The following is a 24,999-nucleotide window of genomic DNA, read 5'->3' on the forward strand; positions in this document are numbered from 1 at the left end:
TACCCTCTGGGCTGGTCAACTTGGCTTTTGGCCTTAAGTTGTAGACTTTTGTTTTTTTTAGAAAAACTTATAGAGCTAGTTAGGCTAAATAAAATTTTTTTTATTCAAAAAAATTATTTTTGTTGATTTAAATTATTTATATTATTATTCATCTCGATGACAGAAATCTAAACAATTAAAAAGTTATAATCAATTTGTTTAAAAGTTCACTACAGAAGAAATACTTGAACATTAAAAATTAGAACTAATATATGTGTATTGGAAATTTAAATTTTTTTTGTTGTAATTTTTTCCTATTTTTCTCATAAGAGAAATCAATAATTCATAAAAGTTTATGCAAATTAATAGTAAATACAAAAATAATAAAAAAAAGGAATTATTAAGTCAAACCACCAGGCTCACCCTCGGTCTTTGTTCCTCGTAAAATTAAAGGGTAGTGATTTTCACACTCTTCTTTTTTCATAACCACATTCCATATTTGTCTTCTTGTGGTTTGAATTTACAATGTTATCCTTCCAAATATGAAAAAGTATATAAATAAAAGGTTAATTTTGTAATTTCTCACAAGAGGACAAAAAAAGAGTTGTGGTTGTAAAAAAGAGGAATGAAATCAATTACCAAAATTAAATTGAACTAAATTTCCTCAAAATATTAAAATGTTCGCTTCGCTTCGCCCGGTCCGGTTTTTCCGTTGAACTTTCCTCTCGGATCAAAACAGCCGTAAAGTCGAATTCCGTCAAAATCATCACAATCGTCTGGAATTGGATTCATCAATCAGCTCAACGATGCAGTTGTTACTAGTACTCGCACTATCGATCTCACTCTCTCTCCTACCATCGATCTCTTCATCTTCCTCTTCGAACCAGCTCGTCATCGATGGAAAGGTGCTGGAGCTCACCGAATCGACCTTCGACACCGCCATTTCCACCTTCGATTACGTCTTCGTTGACTTCTACGCCCCTTGGTGCGGCCACTGCAAGCACCTCTCTCCCGAGGTCTCTCTCTCTCTCTCTCTCTAAATTTCAGTTCAGTATCTACTTTGTGTTTGCTATCCTCAATCTGCAGCCGTGACATAAAAGAAAAGTAATTCAGGGGCAAATGGGGAAAGAAACAATTGTTGTTCAATCTAAAAAAATGTACTTTGACCCATTTCGTTAGATATTTACAGCATCTCCTGCACTTGCTCATACTTTTACTCAAATTTCAGTAAAAATTTGAGTAAAGGCTTCCTCTGGTATGATACACTAGAATGACAAACACAAATCTTAGCGTAAATTTGGGTAAAAGCTTCGTTAGGTTCATGAGGCCATTTTCTCTAGTTAATAGAAAATGTATGTAAGCCTAAGTAGGAAGATGGAAGCATAAATGATTATTGACTTGAGCAACCTATTAATTTTCTACCGACTTTGGTGATGTTATGTAGCATTGTGTTAATGTTTGACTACTTGATTCCACTTTTGGTTGGGATAGAGTCCGAAGTGTCACTCCCAAGTGGCAATGTTGACTAGAACAATGTTCTAGACATGGTGTAGCTCACTGTTGGCTGGTGGTTGATTGTTTTGTTTAGGAGTGTGTCTTTTTCCTTGCCTGTCCTTGGTATGGCTTTGGCCTGTTAGTCTGTATGCCTGTCCTTGGTCTTAGGGGTATGCCCCGGTGGTTTTGTAATTCGTTCTTTGTTCAATGAAAAGCTTAACTTACCCAAAAGTAAAAAAAAAGATTGACCAGAACGATATAGATATATTGACATGACATGCTAAAGTCTTTGACAGCATAAATCTTCTATCGGCGTTTTGCCTCGTACAGCTCTTCCTAAGAACTTGAAACACCCTCCCTCTAAATAGAAAAATAATGGAGCTGTTACGGTACATTACTCCAGTTACTAGATTAACGGAAACACAAAATTAATGGAATCAGGGTTTTGATTTTCCCATATGTCAAAAACATAGGACTTTTCCTCCTATATGACCATCTACATGATCAATTTATACAACACGTAATCTAACTGTTACTTGAAGTTTAAGAAGAAAAACTCAAGGAGAACAGAATGATTTCCTATTATGCATTCAATTGGTTGATCAAATGAATTAATAGATCCTGGCATCTTGCTCTTATATTTTCTATCGAAGTGTAACTAGATTTTTTTACTGTGGGGTGTTTTAATGCTTTACCATTTTGCTGTATAACTTGTGGTTAAAATGATGCATCAGTTACAGTTGGTTTCATCTTTGATCACTAACACAATTTTTTTTCTTATACACGTTGAACTGTTAAGCTTCAAAGTTACTTTTGTAATCCATTCTATACTCTTATAAAATTTTATGATTTGAACAAAGGTAAACCATTTAGATTTAATTATGTACTGAAACATTCGCTGTGGATATGATTCTTTTTTATCGCTTATGAATGTCTATATTTGACCATTGCCTCTACTTGACATGTCTAATGCCTTGTTCAGATGGTGATTTGAAAATTTTTGGGTTTGGTTTTTGGGGCAATGAGTGGAGAGAGAAATTAGGGTAATAATTGGAGATAGAGGTAATGAGTGGAGAGAGAGAGAGAGGGAGAAATGAGAAAAATGATAGGAGAAAGGGGTAATGAGTGGATAGAGAAATGAGAGTAATGATTGGAAGTAGGGGTAATGAGTGTTTTTGGAGTTGGAATTTTTTCCGAAACTCCATCCGAACAAGCCAAATTTCTGTTTAACTGAAAGCAACTTAATTCTGAGACTACTGTAAGATTCTTTGTTTTCGAGGTTCCTTTTTGTTCACTACTTAATGATCTACTTCAGATATTTCTTCAATTAAAAGTTGAATACCAAGAAGAATAACAACTCTAATTGTCGCATTTGCAGTTAGACAAAGCTGCTCTTGTTCTTGCTGAATTGGGGGCGCCCATATTGATTGCCAAAGTTAATGCCGACAAGTTCACTCGTCTTGCTCGTAAATATGAAATTGAGTATGGTGCTAGAGCCTTGTCTTTCTGTTCAACTTTCGATTGTTAACTGAAATGTTCTCATATGCAGAAAACAGAGGTTCCTTTTTCAACTGAATAAACATAGAATGATGATGATATGGTTACTGCTTTAAGAAGTACTTCTTGCAGTAAGCTTGCATAATGCACTCTTAAGCACAAACGAATGGCTGAATTTTTCTACGAAAAATTACTTGTAAGATGGAGATCTTCATTTGTTGACACTTCCTTTGTTATGCTGATCATATACTTTCTGTGACGCAGTGGGTTTCCTACCTTAAAGATATTTATGCATGGCGTTCCAACAGACTATTTTGGCCCAAGGAAAGCAGAACTACTTGTTCAATACTTGAAGAAATTTGTTGCTTCAGATGTTGCCATTCTCAAGTCTGACTCCGACATAATCAACTTTGTTGAGGCAGCTGGCACTGATTTTCCTATTTATGTAGGGTTTGGTGTAGATGAATCCATGATATCAAATTTGGCTATAAAGTACAAGAAAAAAGCTTGGTTTTCTGTGGCAAAAGATTTTTCTGAGGATGTCATGGTGCTGTATGATTTTGACAAGGTTCCTGCTTTGGCATCCTTTCATCCAAATTACAATGAACACAGCATATTTTATGGCCCCTTTGAAGGTTAGTTTGTAATTAGATTAGTATCTTGATTGGAAATGTTTGAGCTAGAATCTTTTTTTGAACTTTCTTTGTGTTCTCATATTTGGATCCCACATGCTTGTCCGAGACATGATTGCAATTTATTGGCTAGCATTTATTTTTTTAGGAGCACATGGCATATCACACTTTTTGTCTTAAGAGACTACTTTATTGTCTATTTCTTTTTTCTGGTAAATTTGCTACCAATTGATGTTCAGGAGCAGCAACTTAATGCGAATGATGCCAAAGATATTTATGGTACTGTGAATTTAGTCTTATTCCCTCCGTCACCCTCGATTTCGCCGGCTAAAAATAGATGATGTTTTATTTTGTAATGGGAGAAAAAGCCTGTTGAATCCATGACTAATTTAGTGCGAGACTCTTTGGATGATTAGGGAATGCTCTATAGAGATGAAAGTAATGGAAATTCCATGAGAGAATACCTTTGAGTAGCTTGAATGCTCTATTTATTGCTTTGATGCTAATATTACAGCATATATTAGTTCGGTAACTCTTAGTGGTGAGGTTGTCAGGTGAGCCAGGTTATCTCTTGCACTCATCAAGGTTTCTTATGACAGATTGACAGTCAGTATAAGAGGTTGAGAAATTGGACAAGTTTAACAAAGTGGCAAAGTAACCTAGCTTTGTAGTTTTGCATGTACCTGATGGCGGAAAGCCATACTGATGAGTGCAGTAACCTAGCTATGGAGTTTTGATATTCTAGTTTTGGTTGGTTGCTGGAAAGCATTCCAAGTAATTTTCCGATATCATTTCCAGGATATGGTTCTCAGTAATCGCCACACTGAGGGGAGACTGATGTTGGGCTAGTGCGGATGGTTTTCAGTAATTTTCCTAGATTTGATCTAACATGGTATTCTGGTTTTTTATGGACAATCATATGGTATATGTATGGGGGGAAAATCCACGTAGTGTTGCTTTACGCTCTTTGAGATCAGTTGTACGTGCCCTTTGCCGGAACCCTAGTTCTACAAAACAAACCACTGTGAGCGCACCTTTGCCTCCTGTCAGCAAAGGCCCTCCGATGCCAAAGTCAGTATTTCATACTCACAAAACCCTAATTAACAGTAGGTAAAATAATGAATCACAGTGTACCTTTTCCCTGAGGTTACCTCTTATTTATAGGTTTAGCCTGACTTGCTCTCCAAGTCTCCCTCTTTGCCTAGGTTTTCCTCTCCTGTTAGGAAACCTAACCCCTATGGAATTCCCTTCCATGTGGTAACTCAATCCCAATCCCTTTATTCATGGGATACTTGACTATCACGTGGATTTCCCTTCTAGAACTTTCCAGAATACTTTCTCCGCCGTACCACATTGGCTGTCCTTTTGGGGTTTGTCCAATTATACACCATGGTGCACCTGTATCATGTGTTCGGCAATAGTGTCGCGCACCCTTGCGTGGTGCCACCAACCAGGTTATTTGTACGGCTATACCGTGCACCCTCACATGGTGCTCCCATGCGGTCATGTGTTGCGCACGTGCTCGGGCTGTGTTTACTCTGTCCGGGGAAATCCCTCTTCAATTGCTCCCCAGCTTTATTCGTCATTGTTGTTTGGCAATATCATTGGAGTTCCAGAACATTGGATTGGTAGAAACCAGCAGTAAAAAAATTCCCAGAACATTGAAACAGGACAAAAAAAGGGCCATTACCTAGTGTTGCTTCTGTTAATTGAGGGTACTGGAAGAGAGGTGCTGGTCACTGGGAGAGATTAGGCTGGGTACCTTCCTATTCATATTTGTATAATTAGACTCAGTACACTTTGGATCCAAGAAGTATCCATAGGCTATAAAAGTGAATAACGTGTTAATGTAGGATAAGCGTTTCCATGCATAAGGTCTGATAATAGTGGCTAACCCCACTCATGAATGTATCACTGGATAGAGTTTTAAAACTGCAAAAAAGGAAAAGCAAAGGAAATAGAAAAAAGGAATAAAGAAAAACTATGCATTGACCCTTTGAATTGATGACATCAACATGTCGTCTGACCAAGCGTGGACCGGAAAGGATATTGGGCAGCCTTAAAAATCTTTTACAAAGAACTTGTGGACATAATAGCTATCCTTGGGTGGTAAGGATTTGCCTATTTATTCTATGGATGAAGGATCTAATTGAGTGAGGAAGCACTATAATTTGTTTAGCCAAGTTATCATGAAAGGTCAAAAGTGTAAAAGCAATTTTGTGCTGATCGCCATCTAAATAGTACATTCATATTGTGGCTACAGAACACCTTTCATGGAGAAAAACGTGTGATCTACAGATCTGGTTTTTGTCCCTATCATTATTGGAACCACTTATTCTTTATTATAGGATACGTGGACAGTGCGCGGTAATCTATTTTTTCTGAAGATTGATTAGTTTGACTGATTTTCCTGTCTTTTTGAATTACTTACCTTTTTATGCTCATTTCGTGAATATTTGCCCAACATGAACTCTATATTCAATTTTCAAGGAGCAATAGTGCGGAATGGCCTTTGTTTAAGTTTTCGAAAGTTTTGCCTAGTATTTTTGTACATTTCATCCGGCACGGTCGTTATTAGCATAATGTCCAACACCTTGATTAGATTAGCACTAAATCAACTTCTTGGTAGTTTTCAGCTTGGAAATTTGAATTTCCTTCTGATTCGCACGATATTATCATCATTTGAACTAATAAACTGGCAAGACTTTAATAAATCTATGTTAGTTACTGTAGGTTTGATCATGGGATTGGCCTCATTTATAAAAGTTGATATGACGTTCGCTGTTTTGAACAGATCAATTCTTGGAGGCTTTTATAAAGCAGAATTTGTTTCCTCTGGTTTTGCCCATAAATCGGGAGACATTAAAGTTGTTGAAAGATGATGACAGGAAAGTTGTTTTGACAATTTTGGAGGATGAGGAAGATGAGAAATCAAAGGAATTATTCAAGCTATTGAAGGCTGCTGCATCTGCAAACCGCGATTTGGTATTTGGTTATGTAGGTTTCAAGCAGTGGGAAGAATTTTCCGAATCATTTGAAATCACAAAGAGAACCAAATTGCCGAAAATGGTCGTTTGGGATGGCAATGAGGAGTACTTTTCAGTAAGTTCAAGCTTCCTCAGTTTCAAGATAGTTTCAGTTATTCATTCAGGCTTTAGTGTTGCATAAATTATTTGGTTCTTGGTAGTTATTATTCTACTTGAACAGATAGCATATTCATAATTGTAGGTCTTTGCTATGGAAGATGCCATAATATCAAACAAATAGATAGCATATTCTATTTGTTCACAATGTTGACAGCTGCCCTACTACACATACTACTATACTAGTGATTGTTTCTTTTCGGTGTTTGCTTATGCGTATGGGTGCATCTTTTTTTTTATCATCTGTATGGCTGCATCTAAATAATGAGAATTTTGTAGGCTATTGCCAAAAGATTTTTCGTTGTATCAATCAAAGAGCATAATCATACATGTATCACTAGCTAAATAGTGAGTTATTGGTTGGGGATTGGTAACAAGAGGAGTGGCTACGCTTTATGTCCAGTGCAACCACCGATTGTGTTTTACAAAAAGAAACATGATGGTGTGAGCCTGCTGCTTGAATAAGGTTGTATTCTCATGCAATCTGTTTCTCATTGTATCTTAATAAACAGCTGTTTTGATGACAGGTTATTGGTTCAGAGAGCATAGATGAACACGATCAAGGATCACAAATCACACGATTTCTAGAAGGATACAGAGAAAGAAGCGTAATACAGAAACAAATCAGCGGTCAATCATTTATGGGCTATATCAACTCTTTGATTGGCATGAGATTAATATACATTATCGTTTTTGCGGTTGCTGTGATTATGCTCCTCCAAACCATCAACAAAGAAGAACCTCTCAGGGTTGGTACTAGGGACACCGATGATGGTGGAAGCAGCTCTACTTCTCCGGCTGAGAGCAAAGAGGTGCATCGCTCTGGAGACAAGGAAGATTAAGCTTGGGGTTTGCCTTTGGTCACTGCACATGGTGAAACTAAGAATGCTTTATAAGCTGTGCTTGGATAATGGATTTGCGGAAGCTCTAACTGAAGGAAAATTATGGAAACCAAGATTTCTTAATTTGGCTTCTTCAAATCTTCCTTTTCTTTCCCTCCATCTATCCCTTGAGAAAATCATAATACAGAATACAGTGTATCCGCCTCGTATTTTAGATGAGCTTTTTAATTTTGCAATTTTGCTCGCATGATTCGACCGATAATGACGCGCGTGTATTTTGATGCATACGCTGGACGACAATTTATTTGTGCCGTTAAATGTTATATACCAATCATGGTTTTTGCATCCTGATGAGAGAGTTCAGTTTCCATTTTCTTAGAATGTGAATATGGGATTACCATTATAACCTTTTCTTCTGTTTGAACATTATTCTGCCAATAAATTCAAAAACATTACTGGGAATGTTTTTAAAAGTGAATCATCTGAACGTCTGCAACATTATAGCTAGAAAATCATGAGAATGTTAGATTTTGTTTGTGACGACATTGGCAGAATGGAACTTTGGTGATTTTCAGCTCCACTGATTGAGCCTGGTGGTCAAAAGACCTAGCACCATTTGTTCTTTAATGGTTTGAGTCTTCCTCACTCCCTCTCTTTTCTGTTTTCACTGTGGCTCAGTTTGTTTGGGTGTAAAATATTTTCTAGTGCTTGGTTATGTAGAAAATTAGGAAAACATTTCACATGTAAAATATTTTCCATCAATTGGATGAAAATGACTTACTATTAAATCGCCCGTAAATTATTTTTCGAAATGAACCCGCTGCCTTCTACTGCAATTGTCACTACTCAGTTTCCTCGATTATCAGTCTTGAGCCACATTCAATTCCAATATTCTTAGATCTCTTCACCGTTTAAGCCCTCCTCTCTCTCTCTACACTATTTTGTTAATTTCTGAAAATATTTTCAAATGCCAACCAAATACCGAAAAATAAAAATTTAAAGTTTGTTTTCTAAAAAAATATTTTACATCGAAACAAAACGGAGCCACATGCCTCTCCAGATGTTATTATTGAACTTGATAGTTTCTTGTTTGGTTGAAGGATTTGGCCAATAAATACCAATGAGGATGTGCCGTTTGTTTGACCGGATATGAGAAGCGGATTGAACTACATATTCTTTTCTCCAAAATAAAGAACGGTTAGTCCACATGAGATTTACCCAACACATTTAGTTTAACCACAAAATACGACTCCTTGTAGGATGAATAACAGCCTTGAACAGTATCTAAATATTTGTTCAGTATGAACGTCCATTCCTCCGAAATAACAACAGCTTCAAACTATTTGGATACAAAAAAACTTGACATTATGTTGTATCCAAAAAAACTTGACATTATGTTGGGTACGTAAGCAATTTGAATTTCGAGCTCAGTCATTCAAAAAAAAAACAAAAACCAAAAATTTCCTTTTGAACTACGTTCTGACTTGATTCCTTCCAAGGGTACGTAAGCAACTTAAAGAATCCTTCTTGAGCTCAGCCAATCCACTAAAAAAAAAAAATCATAGTACCAAAGTTATGCTACTCATGGCTCACAAGAGAATCAAATGTGAACGGCTAAAAGTATGAGAAAAGCTTTATTTAGATAATTTTTGAACTATATTCTGACTTGATCCCCTTCAAGGGTACGTAGGCAACTTAAGAATTCTACAACTGCCTCTTTTTCGGTTAAACTTGGGTATTATTAAAAGAGATGAGATTGTACCTTCTTCTTGAAGAACATCGTGAAAATATATCTTAAGATATAGAACAGCTCTGATGATTTATGTGCAATATTTAAGTACCACAGATTGTGGTGTATTTTGGCATATCAATTATCGTGTTTTTAGTATTATTATTATCAAAATGATGTCACAAATATTTGATCATGTCTTGAATCTGTATTTATATCTACTATTTTAAAAGTACGAAAGCCTAATCTATTGTTTTCTCCTTTTTCTTCCCATAAATGCCCTCCCTAAATCAGTTAAATACCTAAAAAACCCTTTGGTGCCTTAACCTGCAAACGTGGCTCACATGACCAACGGATGCACTTCCAAAGGTCACGTCCGCCTGCGAAATATGAAAACGGCAAACATGCAAACATCCGTCAGTTGACAGCAAGCAACAAACCCTCAACAAAAAACTCATTCCCACGACCTGCAAATTAAAAAAGGCATTCCCATCGCCTTCCGTAGTTGAATTTATTGGCGGCGATGACGATGTCGGAGGAATTATCTATTGAGAGCATCTCCAATCCAATACTTTATTTGAGAATATCAAAATACTCTATTTTATTCATAAAGTGATTTTAGAGGAAATCACTGTTCCTATTTACTCCAACCACAAATCCTTTATTTTTTCCTCTAAAATTTTCCTTCAAAATTAACCTCTACCAATTCCCTCCAAAATCACCCTCCAAAAATTCCCTCCAAAATTAACTTCCTCCAAAATCACCCTCCAAAAATTCCCTCCAAAATTAACTTCTGCCACAGCAAAACAAGTTCCCCTCCTAATTTTTACTCCAGTTTTGTAGACCCCATGGCTTCCACTACATTTCCCCCTGCCACAGCAAAACAAGTTGATGTTGTAGAAGTGTAGACAGTGTTAAAAGATTGACATAAACGTGCCAGGGTGAAAGGATATGGTTGACATAAACAAAAGCTCATAAGAATACAAATGCCATTTTAAAAGGTGAATAGTATTATAGAGGGGATCTTCCATATTTTCTCCCATCCTCTAAATATGGAAAATCAAAATCCCATCCTCTCAAATAGAGGAGGCTTGAGAGGATGGGTTGGAGGAGTTCCATACTCTCAAACGGAGGAATAGAGCATGGGTTGGAGATGCTCTAAGACAAACATAGTCTCCATATTCCGCCCCCCATCTCCGCCCTTTTAATAAGGTTCTTACAGATACGAGATGCCTCTGGCCAGCCCAAACATATCCACCGTATTCCCATAATATTCATCAGTAGAACAGGAAATTGACATAGCGGATTATTTGCTTTGGCTGTACTACAACTTCAGAATCTAAAAATTTGTTTGTATTAGGGATAATGATTTTAGCCTTTTATCCCTTGTCTTATTGATAGAATATGTAGTGCGGACAGGGTTCCCTTCAGGGGACGTTATGCACACCAAATCTTCGCTTCAAGTCCTCAACATGTTTTCGCATGACCGGGGAGAAGTGGTGCCTAAATCCACCCAAAAGCCACCAAAATTTATCCTCAAATTAAGGTTCATTCGTTGTCGGTTGATATTAACAATTTCTTAATAGCATGCAGCCTTCAAATATGAGAACGGAAGAAGCGGGAAAATGGAATTGTATGTGAATTTATATTCGATTGTGTGTTTCATTTAGGCTATTAATAATTGCTCCCTCAAAATGAGTGGAATGCAGCTCTTAAGTGAGGCACAAACAATCAAGTAGACTCCATAGTAAACTTGCTTTAGAATTTGAACAACTTAAGTTGTAGAGAATAGTTGGCGTATTTATGTCTACAAAAAATCTTTTATGCGGAGGGTTCCGTATACAAGTTTTTACGGAAGTCGATCAAGAGCATCCAAAAGTGTTTTGGACGATTCGAATTGGAAATCAATTTTGACTGGTAAAAGATAATTTTTACCGGTCAAAATTGAAAAGTTCTCCTATATCTATGTGTGTGTGTAATTGTTTATATATCTTTGTCTTTTCCTCCTATTGTCTTCAAGCCCAACAACGAAAGAATTTTGCAAAAAGGAAGTGAAACCGAGAAGATGTACCAAACAAATTAACTTATGAACTAATCTTTTTGGTTCATCGATGCAGGTATTTGTTAATATTTTGAGGGCATGGTAGTTAGAATCTGCATCTGTAGACTATCCCATATTCATAAGTACATTCAATCTTATGTTCTTACTTTGATTGTTTGTCTAATTTTTGTTGTGACTATCAAAATAGGAGTATTTCTATTGTTGTTAGAAGCATAATAACACCAAACAACTTGATAAATTATATGTGAGAATGTCAAGTATGCTGAGGCAAAACCTTTGGACCTTAGGATGAGAAATACAGATCGTTTAAAAGCAAAATTGTACTTATTAGGTTACAAATGCTGGTCAGGAGAACATACATTGTGGGAAAAAGCATTATATGATTAACTATCTACATTGTCATTTTGATAATCATGTCTTTTTCTTTGGTGGGTAATACTTTTATTTACAAAGCCATTAACGGTTAATGAGTTAGTCTCATAAATACTACCAAATTTCCTCATAGATACTTGGCACATAAGCATTACATGAGTACATAAGGTAATACCGTAATACTATCACTGTACATTACCCAACTATCGGCAACACATGGAAGAACCCAATGATCTCCTTCAAGATTTAGGCTCACAAGAACCTTCTATCTAATCAAGTGGTCTATATTCTTTTTTGACAACCAAGTGGTCTATATATATATATATATATATATATATATATATATATATATATATATTTTTATCCGCAAAATACGCCCTTACTGGCTTTCATATTCAAAAGGTAGTTTTTCATGTGTATTGGTGTAACTGAGACTTGATATGGACAGAAAAATTAAGTTCTTTGGGCTTAGTGTTTGGAATTACTATACAAAGTAGTTACAATAAAGGGTATATGTTTTTTGTTTTTTGATTTGGTCGATGCACGTAAAATATGAATGATGGGTTTGAATGATGAGTGGCTAAGAGTAGACCTTCGAATATACCTTTAGTAGTTTGTGTAGTCATGCATGCATTTAGTCCTTAAGTAACTTAGTTCAATATTCGAGAAACCGTTGTCTCCTTTCTCCCTCCATGTAGGCCTCGGTTTGAGCCTCACGAGGGGCGGGCTTTGGAGACCAAGGCTATGGATAACCTCTGAACTCCCTGTGCTAATTCTAGCACTCCACTAACCTCAGTTAATGTATACAATATTAAAAATAAAAATAAAAACCTTAGTTCAATATTCAAGTCACATGCACATTTTTTTATACTGTTTGATACTATGATTAAATTAGTCCATTGGCTTTTGTCCAGATGCATTGGTCGAATTGGTGGGGTGGAGGAAAAGTCTTCAACACGTGAATGTAAACAAAACAGATAGGGTTAATTACCTAGACAGACTCCCTCGTTAAGGTTTTCATGTCCCGTAAACGCAGGAAGCAGGAAATGAGTTAAGTGCGTGTGCGCGCGTGCATGAGAGAGAGAGAGAGAGAGAGAGAGAGAGAGAGAGAGTATTCTGGTCAATAATAAATTCAGTACACCAATTACCAAAACAGAAACAACCAAAGCATGAAACTCAAACACCCACTACACTGTACTATGAAATATGAGATACCTCGAGTATATGAGCCATAATTTATCACCTTTAACCAAACAAATTAACACAAGCCCTATGCTATGCTGTACAAACAAGTGAAACACATCAGCTTTGGAGTATTCTCGCATTAACCAATTCACTTTTCCCTATCGGATGGAACCAATTGACAGTGGATGTCTAAAGGACTGCAGTTGAGGTGAAAAGAACTCGGCCACAACGTCTTCACCTCTTTACAGCAGAACTTCCACAAAGATCTGATACAGTAAAGCTTGAATCAATCAGCATCCCGGAAGAGATTGAGCAGAAGCAAATGGAGAAAAGCTTGTGGCTGACTCGCTACAATGCAACGGGTGTGGTTGATGACTAGATGACCCAAAATAACTAGAAGCATTGCCCGGACTAGGGATATATGGAGACATATATCTAGAATTCAGCGGTGAAGCATTGCCCGGACTAGGACTAGGGATATACGGAGACATATATCTAGAATTCAGCGGTGAAGCATTGCCCGGACTAGGGATATATGGAGACATATATCTAGAATTCAGCGGTGATACAGAAGGGTAGCCGGTGGAATGAGGAGAAACCAAATGGGAAGCATATGATCTCTGGGAAGACGCATTTCTGAGGTCTAACGAGCTTCGGCTTGCACTTAAGTAAGGGGATTGGTGGTAGGTTTGAAAAGACTGCTGCAGATAAGGAGTGCTAGCCACGGAATGGATACGAGAAACTGAAGGGGATTGAGATGAAGGCGGGGCGATTTGTATGGCTGAAGATGATGCTAATGATGATCTGAAAGATGATAGCACTGAAGATGAAGCATAGGAAGCGGGGCTTGATGAAAGTAATGGTGTCCGTTCCGAAGCTGGAGGATCACCTATGATAGTTCTAGCATCACGCTTGCAAACGGGGCAAAAGGTTCTCCATGTGGTCAGCCAAGCATCCACACACAAGGCATGAAATTCTGCAAAATTCCAAGAACAAGTTAATGATAAAGTGGCATAATAAGACAGCAAAGTGGCATAATAAGACAGCAAAGTGACATGACTAATGAAGTGATTAAGGAATGGCTAATCACGTTAACTTAAAGCTAAACAAGATGGCTGATAATTACCATAAAGTGAAATAATATAACCTCTCAAAATCTCACATTATCAAACTGGACTTGCTGGCTTGTTCAACTTCCAAATTTAAAGGAGAAAAAATATCCGAAAGTCAGTAACAACAGGGCTAGTAAAACCGAATCACTGCACCTGTACTATCGGTAACCAAGATTTCTTCTTAGTACAGCAAGTACTGAACTTGTATGACTCAAAAACTGGCACAAAAAATCAGCACACCGCCATATCTGAATTAGCAATATAACACAGTTTTCAAAGTGTAACCCAGTTTCCTGGTAACACACTGTTTCTTTACTTTGCATTTGGAGTTGTCAGGATCTTATGCTTCCCAACAACTCTACATGTAAAATAAAGAAAACAATTATTTCTACATGGACCTGAAAATATCGATTGTCCCACCAAAAAGGAAGCAGTCATTGACCATCATTCGTCTATTCAAAGACAAAACAGGGGGAAAAAAAATCCAGATATCAATATTATCCACTATATTATCTTCAGAACGTAACAGAAAGACGTACTGTGACGACATGGCAGTATTCTGAGCTTTTCTCCAATGGTATAATCTTCAAGACATATAGCACATGTCGCTGAAGTGCAATTATCCTCTACAACAGCTGTAAATGTTAGACTTGGCATTGCTTTCACAAGACGACTGCTCATCCCATGGAATTCATGAGCATGTGAAGAGCGAGGACTTTCTCGTCTTCTTCGATGCCTTCTAACAAAGAAACAAGTAGCAAGCACTGCAGACATGGCAAGCAAGGAAATAAAAGATATGGCCATGATTGACCATGCTGAGTCCTCAAAACTTGGGAGTATCCACAGTTCCACGTTGCTAACACCAACATACTTTTTGAGTACTTCGCCTGTCGCCTTGGAAACAAACACAGCGTGGATTTTTATACCAGCTGAATTTCCTGCCACTGCATTTCATGTGGCTAGATTAGATTTTCCCATGTATAAAACAAAACTATGATGAATCTCGGTAATTGAAATGATTAGGGAAACAACTTAACTATCATTTATAACAAAGAAAAAAGGAAGTTTATCTACCTCAATATGAGGTCCTTAGGTCCTAACTGGCTAACTAAGGGTTAAAACAGCCAACATTTTAGAAGAGAGCAAGAAAAAAAGACAGCAAGATAGGTCTCAAGATTCAGGAAGCTTTAGAGACGAGTTATTTTAAGATAAGTCTCAAAGATTTAGGAAGCCTCTGGGATAACATCTTGCTTTTCAGTTTCTTCCGAAGGAAATCGTTAGTCTTAGAGTTGTAACAGGTGGATGGCAGCAGGTAACATGTATTTTTTTAAGAGCTGTCCTGCCGTCCCCATTAACTTACACTCAAAGGTTAAACCACTTTGCCAGTAATTTCCATCACATACACAAAAACACATCTTACACACAATCGACGAGAAATTGGAATCCAGATTAGCCAACTGTTTAGTTGGGCTTCCAAACTTAACTTTGGCAAGTCATATACAAGAACTTCACTTTTATTTTCTTCCCCTTTCATGCAAAGCATAATTCAGGAGTGCTTTTGGATTCTGGAAAAAGTGAGCAACTAAAAAGTGCATGGTGGAAAATGTAACAAATGCAAAAGGCGAGTAGCAGAATCTTACCCTATACTGGTTATGGTTGCCACCAATGGTGATCATTGGTACCATTATGAGGGAAAAGAAAGCTTATCTCCCAAAAGAAAGAATCATTAGCTTTGACCACAAAGCTGCAACCCTTTCTTCCCCTGTTGTCATATGCAAGAAGTTGCCTCTAGGATTTTGAAGACATGAAATAAGGAGTTTTCGGAGGATAAAGGTATTGGACAAAAGAAGACGTCTCTATTGGTTGGGGGTAAAGGTCTGGCCTGTCAAAGGTTGACAAGGGAGCGGACGAAACACAAATTGAAGGATTGCAAAGATGGAGGATGCTGGGTATAGGCAAAATGCTCCAGTTCTGGGTCCAATTTCCAAGGAGGTGGAGTGAGGTGGACATGTCTACTCGTTTCTTTCCCTGGATTTCTATCGGTTACTAACTGTATCCTCGGGAAGGGGGGGATCAATTGTGCGGTTCTCACAGAGGAGCAAGAGGTCAGAGATAGGATTGCAAACTCCTATTGAGGGCTTGCTACAAGAGGGCGGGGCACCAAACAAGGGAGTGATGGAGTTCTCTTGTATTTCTCCGAAGTAATGAATTTATTGGGGAGACCATTCAGAGAATATTGGGTCCTTAAGGTCTAAAGGACGTTAATGAGAATAAAGCCATTAGACCGAATCGTATGACAACAAATTTCTTCCAGTATTGTTTGAGTGGGAGGACGTAAGTACTGATGCGTAATTTTTTGAGGATGAATGCATAAAATGCGTTTGAATGCATCCTTCAGGTTCTTGATTCCTAAAACGTGATGTGGAGGATTTAAAGGACTTGAGGCCTATGAATCTAAGTTAGGGGCTTAAATTAGTGCAAAAGATTTAGAGGCACAAGTTGCAAAAGGGGTTAAGCTCGGTGCTCTCCGACTCATACAATGCTTCTCTTGAAGGTATATGCAATTTTCAATGTACTCCATACTGAATCACTATGGTTCTACTTATGTGGCTAATGAATGAATAACGAACTGACTGTTCCAGTCTTCAATTGGTTGGAGGCAAAGGAACCCTTTGTTTGTGGCTTTGGTTTGGTGCTGCTGAATGGATCACCAACTGAGTTAGTCAAAGATTGGCTTGAGGCAAGGAGATCCTTTGTCGTCTCTGTTTTTTATCCGGGTAATAATAAGGCATTGTCTAGAACAATAATGTTAGATTGTTAATCACCAACTCATCTAAAAGCTTAAGTTGTTAGAGAGGGGGCAACTTCATTATTTATACGGTTATACCTTCAACACGCCCCCTCACGTGTAGCAAGGCTCTCCTCCATAAGCGGGCTGAACACAGGATCTATTGCCTGCTCTAATACCATGTTAAATTGTTAACCACCAACTCATCTAAAAGCTTAAGCTGTTAGAGAGGAGGGTAACTTTATTATTTATACCTTCAACAAATAAGAATTGCGGCAAGGGGGTTTATGGATCTCTTCATGGGTATGCTTGAGGAAGCCCCGTTCGTGGTCTCTAAACTTCAGGTTGTTGATGTCACAATCATGTTTTATGGGACCACTACAGTGATGATGGTTTGGTCTTTTGGTATGCTCTGAACTGCCACGTGGCTTACGGTGGCCAAGTTAGATATTCTTCCCAGTGGAGATGTCCTAAGGCTGTCCTTTTGGCTTCAATGTTGGGGTTGTGATTGGGGTTGAGATGGGGTACTGATGTATGTCAAGTGCATAATATTTATACTGTCAAGATTTGTTTCTTGAGTTAAATGCATAAAATAGAAGAAAAACAGTACCAACTATCAAAAACAGAAATCGATGAACTTGTGGTGAGAGTAATATCAAAAATAAATTGAGTCAAATTTATTTCAGCACTCCGCAATTACGAACATTTACTTAAGGCGAGAAACAGGCTAACTTTTTGATAAGTGTATCTGTTACTAAATTGTAAGGAATCAGTTCACACCCTTAGAATCTTTTATGCGTCCTCGCTTACCAAGCCCTGCTGCTGCTTCCTGCAAGTAGGGCTTGATGTGGATTCTTTGGAGGGAGCGAAACAGGACTCTCCAAGCTTTTTCAAAAGCTTAGGAGTCAATCCTTCATTTTGTTTTTGTATAACTAGGTTACTCAGAAAGCTTATCCGAACCTAGATACTTTTGCTGATTTAGTAGATCCGTAACACATCACAGCTATTAGGTCTTTTGCAGATTGAGTATTCAGGTCTCTTCCGTTTTGATTACTAGCATGACTTATCATTTGTATCTCGGAGAAGTTCATAAATGTTCACATTACATAATGAAATAGAGAAGTATGTTGACAAAGAGTATTAATTGAACGATATCAGTAACAAAGTTCCACAAAGGAAAAGACCCTTACTTGCCACCAAATCAGCATCTAGATTGTCATAGATAATGGCTGCTTTGAAACCAGCAGATTGTGCTCTTCTAACTTTATCCTCAAAGCTACATCCTCCTCTAATAATCAATACAAATGGGGAACCAGTGCCCTTTGCAGTTGAATTAACCTTATTATCTAAGGGCAAGCATGCATCCAAAGGCTCCGCCACATACAACGTGCCACATTCCCCCGACCCTTTTACTGCAAGAGCTTCAATCATGAACAGAACATACATTAATGAATTATTGAAAATATCATCAATCACAACGCCAACACATAATATTGGTTTCGTGTTCAGAAGAAGGTCATCAAAACAATCATAAACTAATTCTATGTTGCTACACAAACCCTTCTCGGGAAATAGAAAGATCAAAACCACGATTCATGTAGCATCATTCAATAGTTCAAGGATGGGAAAATATATACTGATCTCAAATCTTTAATCATTCCTGACTTAACTATGAGCATAAAAGTAAGGTTATGTTTGCACAGATATGGAGTTCAAACGATGGGATGTGACAGTATTATCCAATTAGAATGCTAAAATTCAGTTTGATAGTTGCATAGATGCCTTTGGCTCAACGGCATCATGGGTGCACTTAAGTGCTAGGACAAAGGAGGTTAGGAGTTCAACTCTTCCTCAACGGTGTTAATCATGTTATTCTAACAATACTAACTTTCGCCGATCAAAAAATATTCCATTTGATAGTTCACATACAGATTTTAACGTCTGGTTCGAGGGCTTTATCGTGATGAATTTGAACAGACTACCCAATTGCGGTGATTTGAAATTCTTTCATCTTCCTCTCTAGTTCCAAAAGCCTTCATACCTAAATCTTCTTATGTTTCTACAAAAATTTGAACGTTTTGTCCCTTCATTTGAAACCCACAGGTAACACGGCCTAACTTCTTTGTGATTCATATATTCACATCCACTCTGAACTCTAAAGTCTCCACTTACCCATATACTAACAACCTAAAACTGATAGAGATTTCCATGATTCCCAATAAGTTCATAAAGAATCCAAAGATGCTTTCCAAAAACAACACCCAGAACTGCTCTCAACAACTAGCAAAAGATTAGTCATTTCATTTTTTTATTAATCAAGTATCCGGGCCAGCGCACACCTCGACTAATCCCGGGCCCAATCCCACCGCACAAAAGATTCACCAGTTCAATCGTTTGAAAGATTCAGAAAGCTGAAAACTCACCAAAGTTGGCTTCGATGTCATCGAAAGACAAGCTGACGTTGTTGCCAATCAACAAGACGTTGCCCACAGCCACACAAACCATTAGAGAGAGAAAAGAGCAGCAGGACAGCAGCCCCAGGCTTTTCACCATCTCTTTAACCCAAATCCCACAAATTTGATAAAACCCACAAAAAGTAAAAATTAAAACGAAGAAAAACCCACAAAACTATTGCTTCCTACAGAGAGAAAACACAGGGTTTTGATAATGGAAACATCAGCTTCCATCTCAAACAAAATTGTTTGATGGGTTTTCTTCTCTGATCTTTGGGATTTTCAGGGATTGATTTTGCAAGGGAAACGAAGTTCATCTTGGACATGGAAAAGGAAATAAATCCATTTGATATTGAAAACCTAACATGCATATTTAATTTAATTTAATTTTTTTTTTGTTGGACAAACATATTTAAGTGCTAGATGATACGAGTCCATGTATTGTTTGGAAAGTAGGTCGGTTTTTTTTTTTTTTTTTGATCCGCTAGGTCGGTTTATTTAAGTACTGGTAGTATTTGGCTATTGACAATCTTTGCTATATTTTCATGTCAATCTTTTTTCTTTAAATTGATAATTTTTCATGTCAATCTGTGCTATAAAGTTAGTGGGTATTTTCTTCAACTTAAATTAATTGGGATCCCCATGTCAAAAAAAAAAAAAAAAAGGATCCGATTATCCGATGTCATTTGCAATTGTTATCGACTATAAATTGAATTGTTACGTCTTTTAATATAGTCTAAAAATAAAATAAACAAGTGTTATAGGATAGTTTTGTATCTTCAACCACATATACTATGTACGTTCGTACGATTTTTCCTATTTTAAAATGATTTTACATTTTTTTTATTTAACTGACATAGATAGAACAGAAATTAAAAACATAGTCTAGGGAGCTTAAAACTCCCCTTATGTCATCAAGGATAACTTATTAATATAGATCAGAATCGACTAAATAACAACAATGCTATTACAAATATTACTAAAATTAGTTTTTGCAATGGCATCCACACTTTGATTGAATATTATTAATAATTATTCGTATATAGCTACTTATAATCTTAATAATTTTGGTTTGATTTGATAAAAAAATCAGTTATTTTACATTCTCATTTCTCAATTTTTTTATAAATAAAAAATAACCACATGATAGTTGATGTAGCCTAAAGAATCATTTCAATATACAAATGTAATGAATTGGAAACCAAAAACTCATTTCAATATACAAATGTAATGAATTGGAAACCAAAAACCTTATGATATACTTGAGTATACGTTCCAATAAAAAAAAATGTCTGCATGATGCACTTTTGCTTTGAAGAGATCAAGCAACACTCTACAATCAGATAAAATATTACTTAATTCATGGCTATCCATCTCTTTCTTGCTAATGAGTTGCACCAAGGTCATAAAAATTTGTTTCCACATGAATGCCATGCAAATTCCGCTCCCATGCAAGTTGTAACCGTCCCGAAGAGCCCAACTATGCAAAATGATTTTACATTATTTGTGCGGTTGTGCTATTAAATGTTCTATAGATGTATGTAATCATTAGCATGTACCTATTGAGGATAAGACTCAAGAAGAGTCGTTCCCATACTATGCAAAAATACCTTGTTTGGTTTAAATTTTAAGAAAGGTTTTTGAGTAATGAGTGAAAAGAAAGAGAGAAATATCAAATGAGAATAATAATATGTGAGCAAATTTATTAAGAACGATGCGCAGAGAGAAAAGTTAGTTCTAGAGACCCAAAAAGAACACAGAAGGATCTATAATGGTTTGTTGTTTTCTAACGTTGTGTTGTATCACCTGCATCGAATTCATTATGGATATATGAAAAATTCTTGAAGAACATTATAAATATTTGAGTTTTTCTTTTTGAAATGAAAAACTTTCATGTAGTTACAAATTTTACATACACAATAGTGTTCCCAAACCGGACTAACCGCAGTTCTGCTTTTAAGAGAATGGCAAGAAATTTTGTATATTAATAAAAAAAAAAAAAGTTATACAATAAAAGACTCCAATCATGTGCAGCTATTACAATAAGATCACAAATATAACCCATCAAAAAAAATAAAAATTTAATTAATGACGTCGACAATAGCCTCTTTCGCTCGTTTTGTCCCTAATGCATTGTTTGGAAGTTGCTGAAGAGAAGAAAAAGGATGGGAAAATTAAAAAAAATAAAAAATTCTCCTCACTTGTTTGGATCCCTATGGCTCTGTTCAGTTGCCAGGAAAGTACAGAAAATGATGGAAAAATCAATTTTCCCATGATTTTTGTAGTGCTCAGTTGGCAGGAAAGTAGTAGGAAACATGTTTTTAAGTTTTCGTGCAGGAATTACTTTCCTGCAAAAGTGATCCTGCAAAAAACACAGAATTTTGCGTCGCGGGAAAAGGAAAATGAGTGAACACTCACAAAATTTTCCCGAAAGTTTCTTTTTCCTGATAAATGAACAACTAAACCTTAATTATTCTTGCAAAATTCTTTTGTCAAATGAACACTCATAGGAAAATAATTTCTTTTTCTTTTACTTCACTTTACTTGACTTTTCTTAAGAATAACTTTTCTGTACAACATTCCTGGCAACTGAACGGACCAAGAAGAAGACAAAAAAAAACAACAAAATGAATACAACTTTCTACCTATTTTCTCTCTAACTTTCCCTTACTTTCTCTCATAATTATTCTCTCTTCCTTTCTCTTCTCTTTCGTAACTTCCAAACAAAGCATAAATTTTATTTCAATAAACGGTGGATATTATGAAAAAAGCACCTGTACTGGCCATAGCAATGCCCATTACTCTTTACACAGGGCTGGCCCAGGCTCAAGAGGCCTGGGCCTCAGGCATCAAAAAAATTTTAAATTTTAGAGGCACTTCAATATTATTTTTAAATTAATATATATGTTATTTGTTCGTTTTATAACACAAATGTCTTTGCTAGTTCAGTGGTAAGTTGATTTTGGTCCATGCGGAGTGTTCCGAATTTGAGTCTTTTGGACAGCTTTTTCTTTTAAAATGTTTTTTTCCCAAAAATAATGCTATTGTAACTGCAAGGTTTTCGAAACCAAGTCAAATAGAATTCAAGCCAACCCACTTTAGCCGTTGGTGACAAAGTAATTAACATGCATTATAAAGTCTAAAGTAGTAATATAAAGAAACATATCTATCATTATTGTTTAATTCTAAAATACGTAGAGCACCACCTCACAATTTAGCATTGGGCAGCCAAATCCCTTGGGCCGGCCCTGTCTTTACACTATCCATTCTATACTTTTTATTAAGGGTCATCATCGGGCCGGCCCGGCCCGGCCTGCCAAGTCACTGCTCAAGCCCGCCCACGGACTGGGCCCATCGGGTTTTTTCTTTTTGGCGGGCCGGGCTACCTACCATAAATTAAAGCCCAAGCCCGGCCCACGGGCTAGCCCAATTGGCGGGCCGGCGGGCCAACAGGCGGGCTTAAATTTCCTTGGGTGAAACTAAACCAATGGAAAAAAGAAAGGGTTTTGTAAGATTTTGGGCTAATAGGCGGGCCAATTGGGGGGCTTTTGGGCGGGCTCACGGGGCGGGTCGAGTAAAACTTTATAGGCCCGAGCCCGTCCGTTACAAACTACGGACCGGGCTAGCCTGCCCGTTTCACAGGCTCGAACCGGATAAAAACCTAATAGGCCGGACAGACTTTGGACGAGTCGCAGACTTTCAGGCTAAATGATGACCCTTACTTTTTATAGTGAGATGTCCTTTATCTTTGTTCCTTTCAAGAGGGGGGAAAAATGATATTCTATCATGGATCCGGTATTATCCTGCCAGCCAAGCCAAGTCAAGTCAAGGCCAAGTGGAAGATAAAATTACAGATAATGGAAAATGGACAGTCCATATCTATAACTGTTCTTAATTAACGAGAAATTTTGTCAGTGCCAGATGGATACCACGTGGTGCTCTCTCGGGGCATCCAAACCGTCCAAAAGTGTTTTGGATAGTCTGAATTTTAAAGAAATTTTTTCCCGAAAAAGTTAAACTCTTCTCTGGAAAAGTTTTTTAAAATCGGGACCGTCCAAAACATTTTTGGACGGCTTAGATGCATGAGCGGACACGAGGTGGAATATACCCACCCAGTACTGAAAAACTTCTCGTTCTTTGGGCCGTTCGGCTTAATAAGTCAAATAGCTTATTTTTTTGTCCTTATTCAAAAAAAATTCGCATTTGTTAGTTTTTTGCCAATTTTTTGGGAATTATTGTTTCGTTATGACGAAAGGAATCTACAAAAATAAAAAGTTACGATCAAAACCTACTTTTTTTGAATAAAAACAAAAATAAGCCAATAAGCCAATTTTTTCGTTTTTATTAAAGAAAAAATTGGATTTTGATCGTAATTTTTTACATTTTTAGATTTCTCTTGTCATGAAGAAGCAATAATCTCTAAAAAATTAACAAAAAACTAACAAATGCAAAAAAAATTTAAAAAAAAAAAAAAAATAAGCCACTATGGATTAGCTTTTGGGGTTTTTTTTTTGGACTTGTTTTGGATTAAGCTCACTACATGTCATGTCTTTTCAATGGGAAAATCACGTGTGAACGGTAGTCAATAAAATTAATAATTACTCCATTCACCACTCTCTTTTTTTGGTTTTTTTTGGTAAATCTTCCTTCACCACTTTGATGGTCTCAAGTATCAAAATCACGAAAACATGGTGAATCCCTTTAAAATGACGAAAATATGGTGTCCATGAAATCCTCATATTGTATTGCCCTTTTTTGATTGAAACAGTTTTGCCCTTATACAGCGAACATTGGATATTCGTTTTCAATCACGCCACGTGAGTTTTTCCCAATTTTTTATTTTGGGAAACTAAACAAATAATATTAACACAAAATAGTAACAAGTCTGGTATAGTTTTACGAAACGGAGAACTACTATCCCGAGCTGATTCCAAAAATGGTTGTTGCCTAGGCCAAATTAACTGTATAAAGATTTAATTTTGATGATGCAACGTTTGTGATTTGGGCTGAATCTAAACTTGGTATAATTTGCTTCTTCAACACTAGAAGCCTTATGGGCCTTAAAAATTAAGGCGGATTTGGTCCTCAAATCACTTTGGAAGGAGATGTCCAGTACTTGATACTCTCTCCAATGATTCATGAATTATAAGTAGTTGGCTAGTTGCTAGACCCAGATTAATTGTACGATAAAAATACGAAGTCTTTATCAAGATCTTTCTTCAAGAATTAATTTGATTCCAAAATGATTCCTATAATATTTTTTTTATAAGCCTATGGTGAATTTTTCGAGATCATAATCCAAGAAAGTTCTTGATAAAAAAATAGTAAAAAAGTTGAGTTGATGAGACCCAAAAACGCATATCGAAACTTTTTTTCACGCTTAAGATTTTTTTTTCCCCCCTCTGTTCAAAGTAATTTTCTAACTCGATCTCTAATTAGATTTAGATCGTCAAGACGAAATCGTAACGGCCAACGAATTTGGGTTGTTATTTAAAATACTACTTTATAACCAATATACGGAATAGATATAAACATTTCAAATTGAAGATTTGAGTTTGATTCATAATGGAAATATTAAAATCCAAAATCCAATCAATCAATTTTTGAATTAAAGAACCGGGTTACAAAAGTTCAACAAACTGATGAGCCATCTAAGTACAAGTAGATCCATGGCTCCACCATCTCTTGAGCTTCAATTAATGTTCTGCACG

At 36.8% G+C, this 24,999-nt stretch overlaps 2 protein-coding genes across 3 annotated transcripts; one reads left to right on the forward strand and one right to left on the reverse strand.

The window, feature by feature from the left end:
- The first annotated feature begins 632 nt into the window (after positions 1–632).
- On the forward strand, positions 633–7,935 carry LOC131307426 (protein disulfide-isomerase 5-2-like). Its single transcript, XM_058333922.1, has 5 exons — positions 633–995; positions 2,852–2,955; positions 3,235–3,605; positions 6,397–6,704; positions 7,273–7,935. Exons 1-5 carry the CDS (start codon positions 786–788, stop codon positions 7,585–7,587), a joined length of 1,308 nt encoding a protein of 435 aa, XP_058189905.1. The 5' UTR covers positions 633–785; the 3' UTR covers positions 7,588–7,935.
- Positions 7,936–12,864: 4,929 nt separating this feature from the next.
- Positions 12,865–19,668, reverse strand: LOC131307427 (receptor homology region, transmembrane domain- and RING domain-containing protein 2-like). 2 transcript variants are annotated; one of them, XM_058333923.1, is made up of 4 exons: positions 19,259–19,668; positions 18,026–18,256; positions 14,587–14,991; positions 12,865–13,911 (listed from the first exon to the last, which is right to left on the reverse strand). In XM_058333923.1, the coding sequence occupies exons 1-4, from the start codon at positions 19,386–19,388 to the stop codon at positions 13,226–13,228; spliced, it is 1,452 nt and encodes a 483-aa protein (XP_058189906.1). In that variant the 5' UTR covers positions 19,389–19,668; the 3' UTR covers positions 12,865–13,225. The 2 variants fall into 2 exon arrangements, with proteins under 2 accessions (XP_058189906.1, XP_058189907.1); XM_058333924.1 differs by having other exon boundaries at positions 18,026–18,247; positions 19,259–19,662.
- Positions 19,669–24,999: the final 5,331 nt, after the last annotated feature.

Source organism: Rhododendron vialii, chromosome 11a, assembly GCF_030253575.1.
Source record: "Rhododendron vialii isolate Sample 1 chromosome 11a, ASM3025357v1".
Lineage (NCBI taxonomy): Eukaryota > Viridiplantae > Streptophyta > Magnoliopsida > Ericales > Ericaceae > Rhododendron > Rhododendron vialii.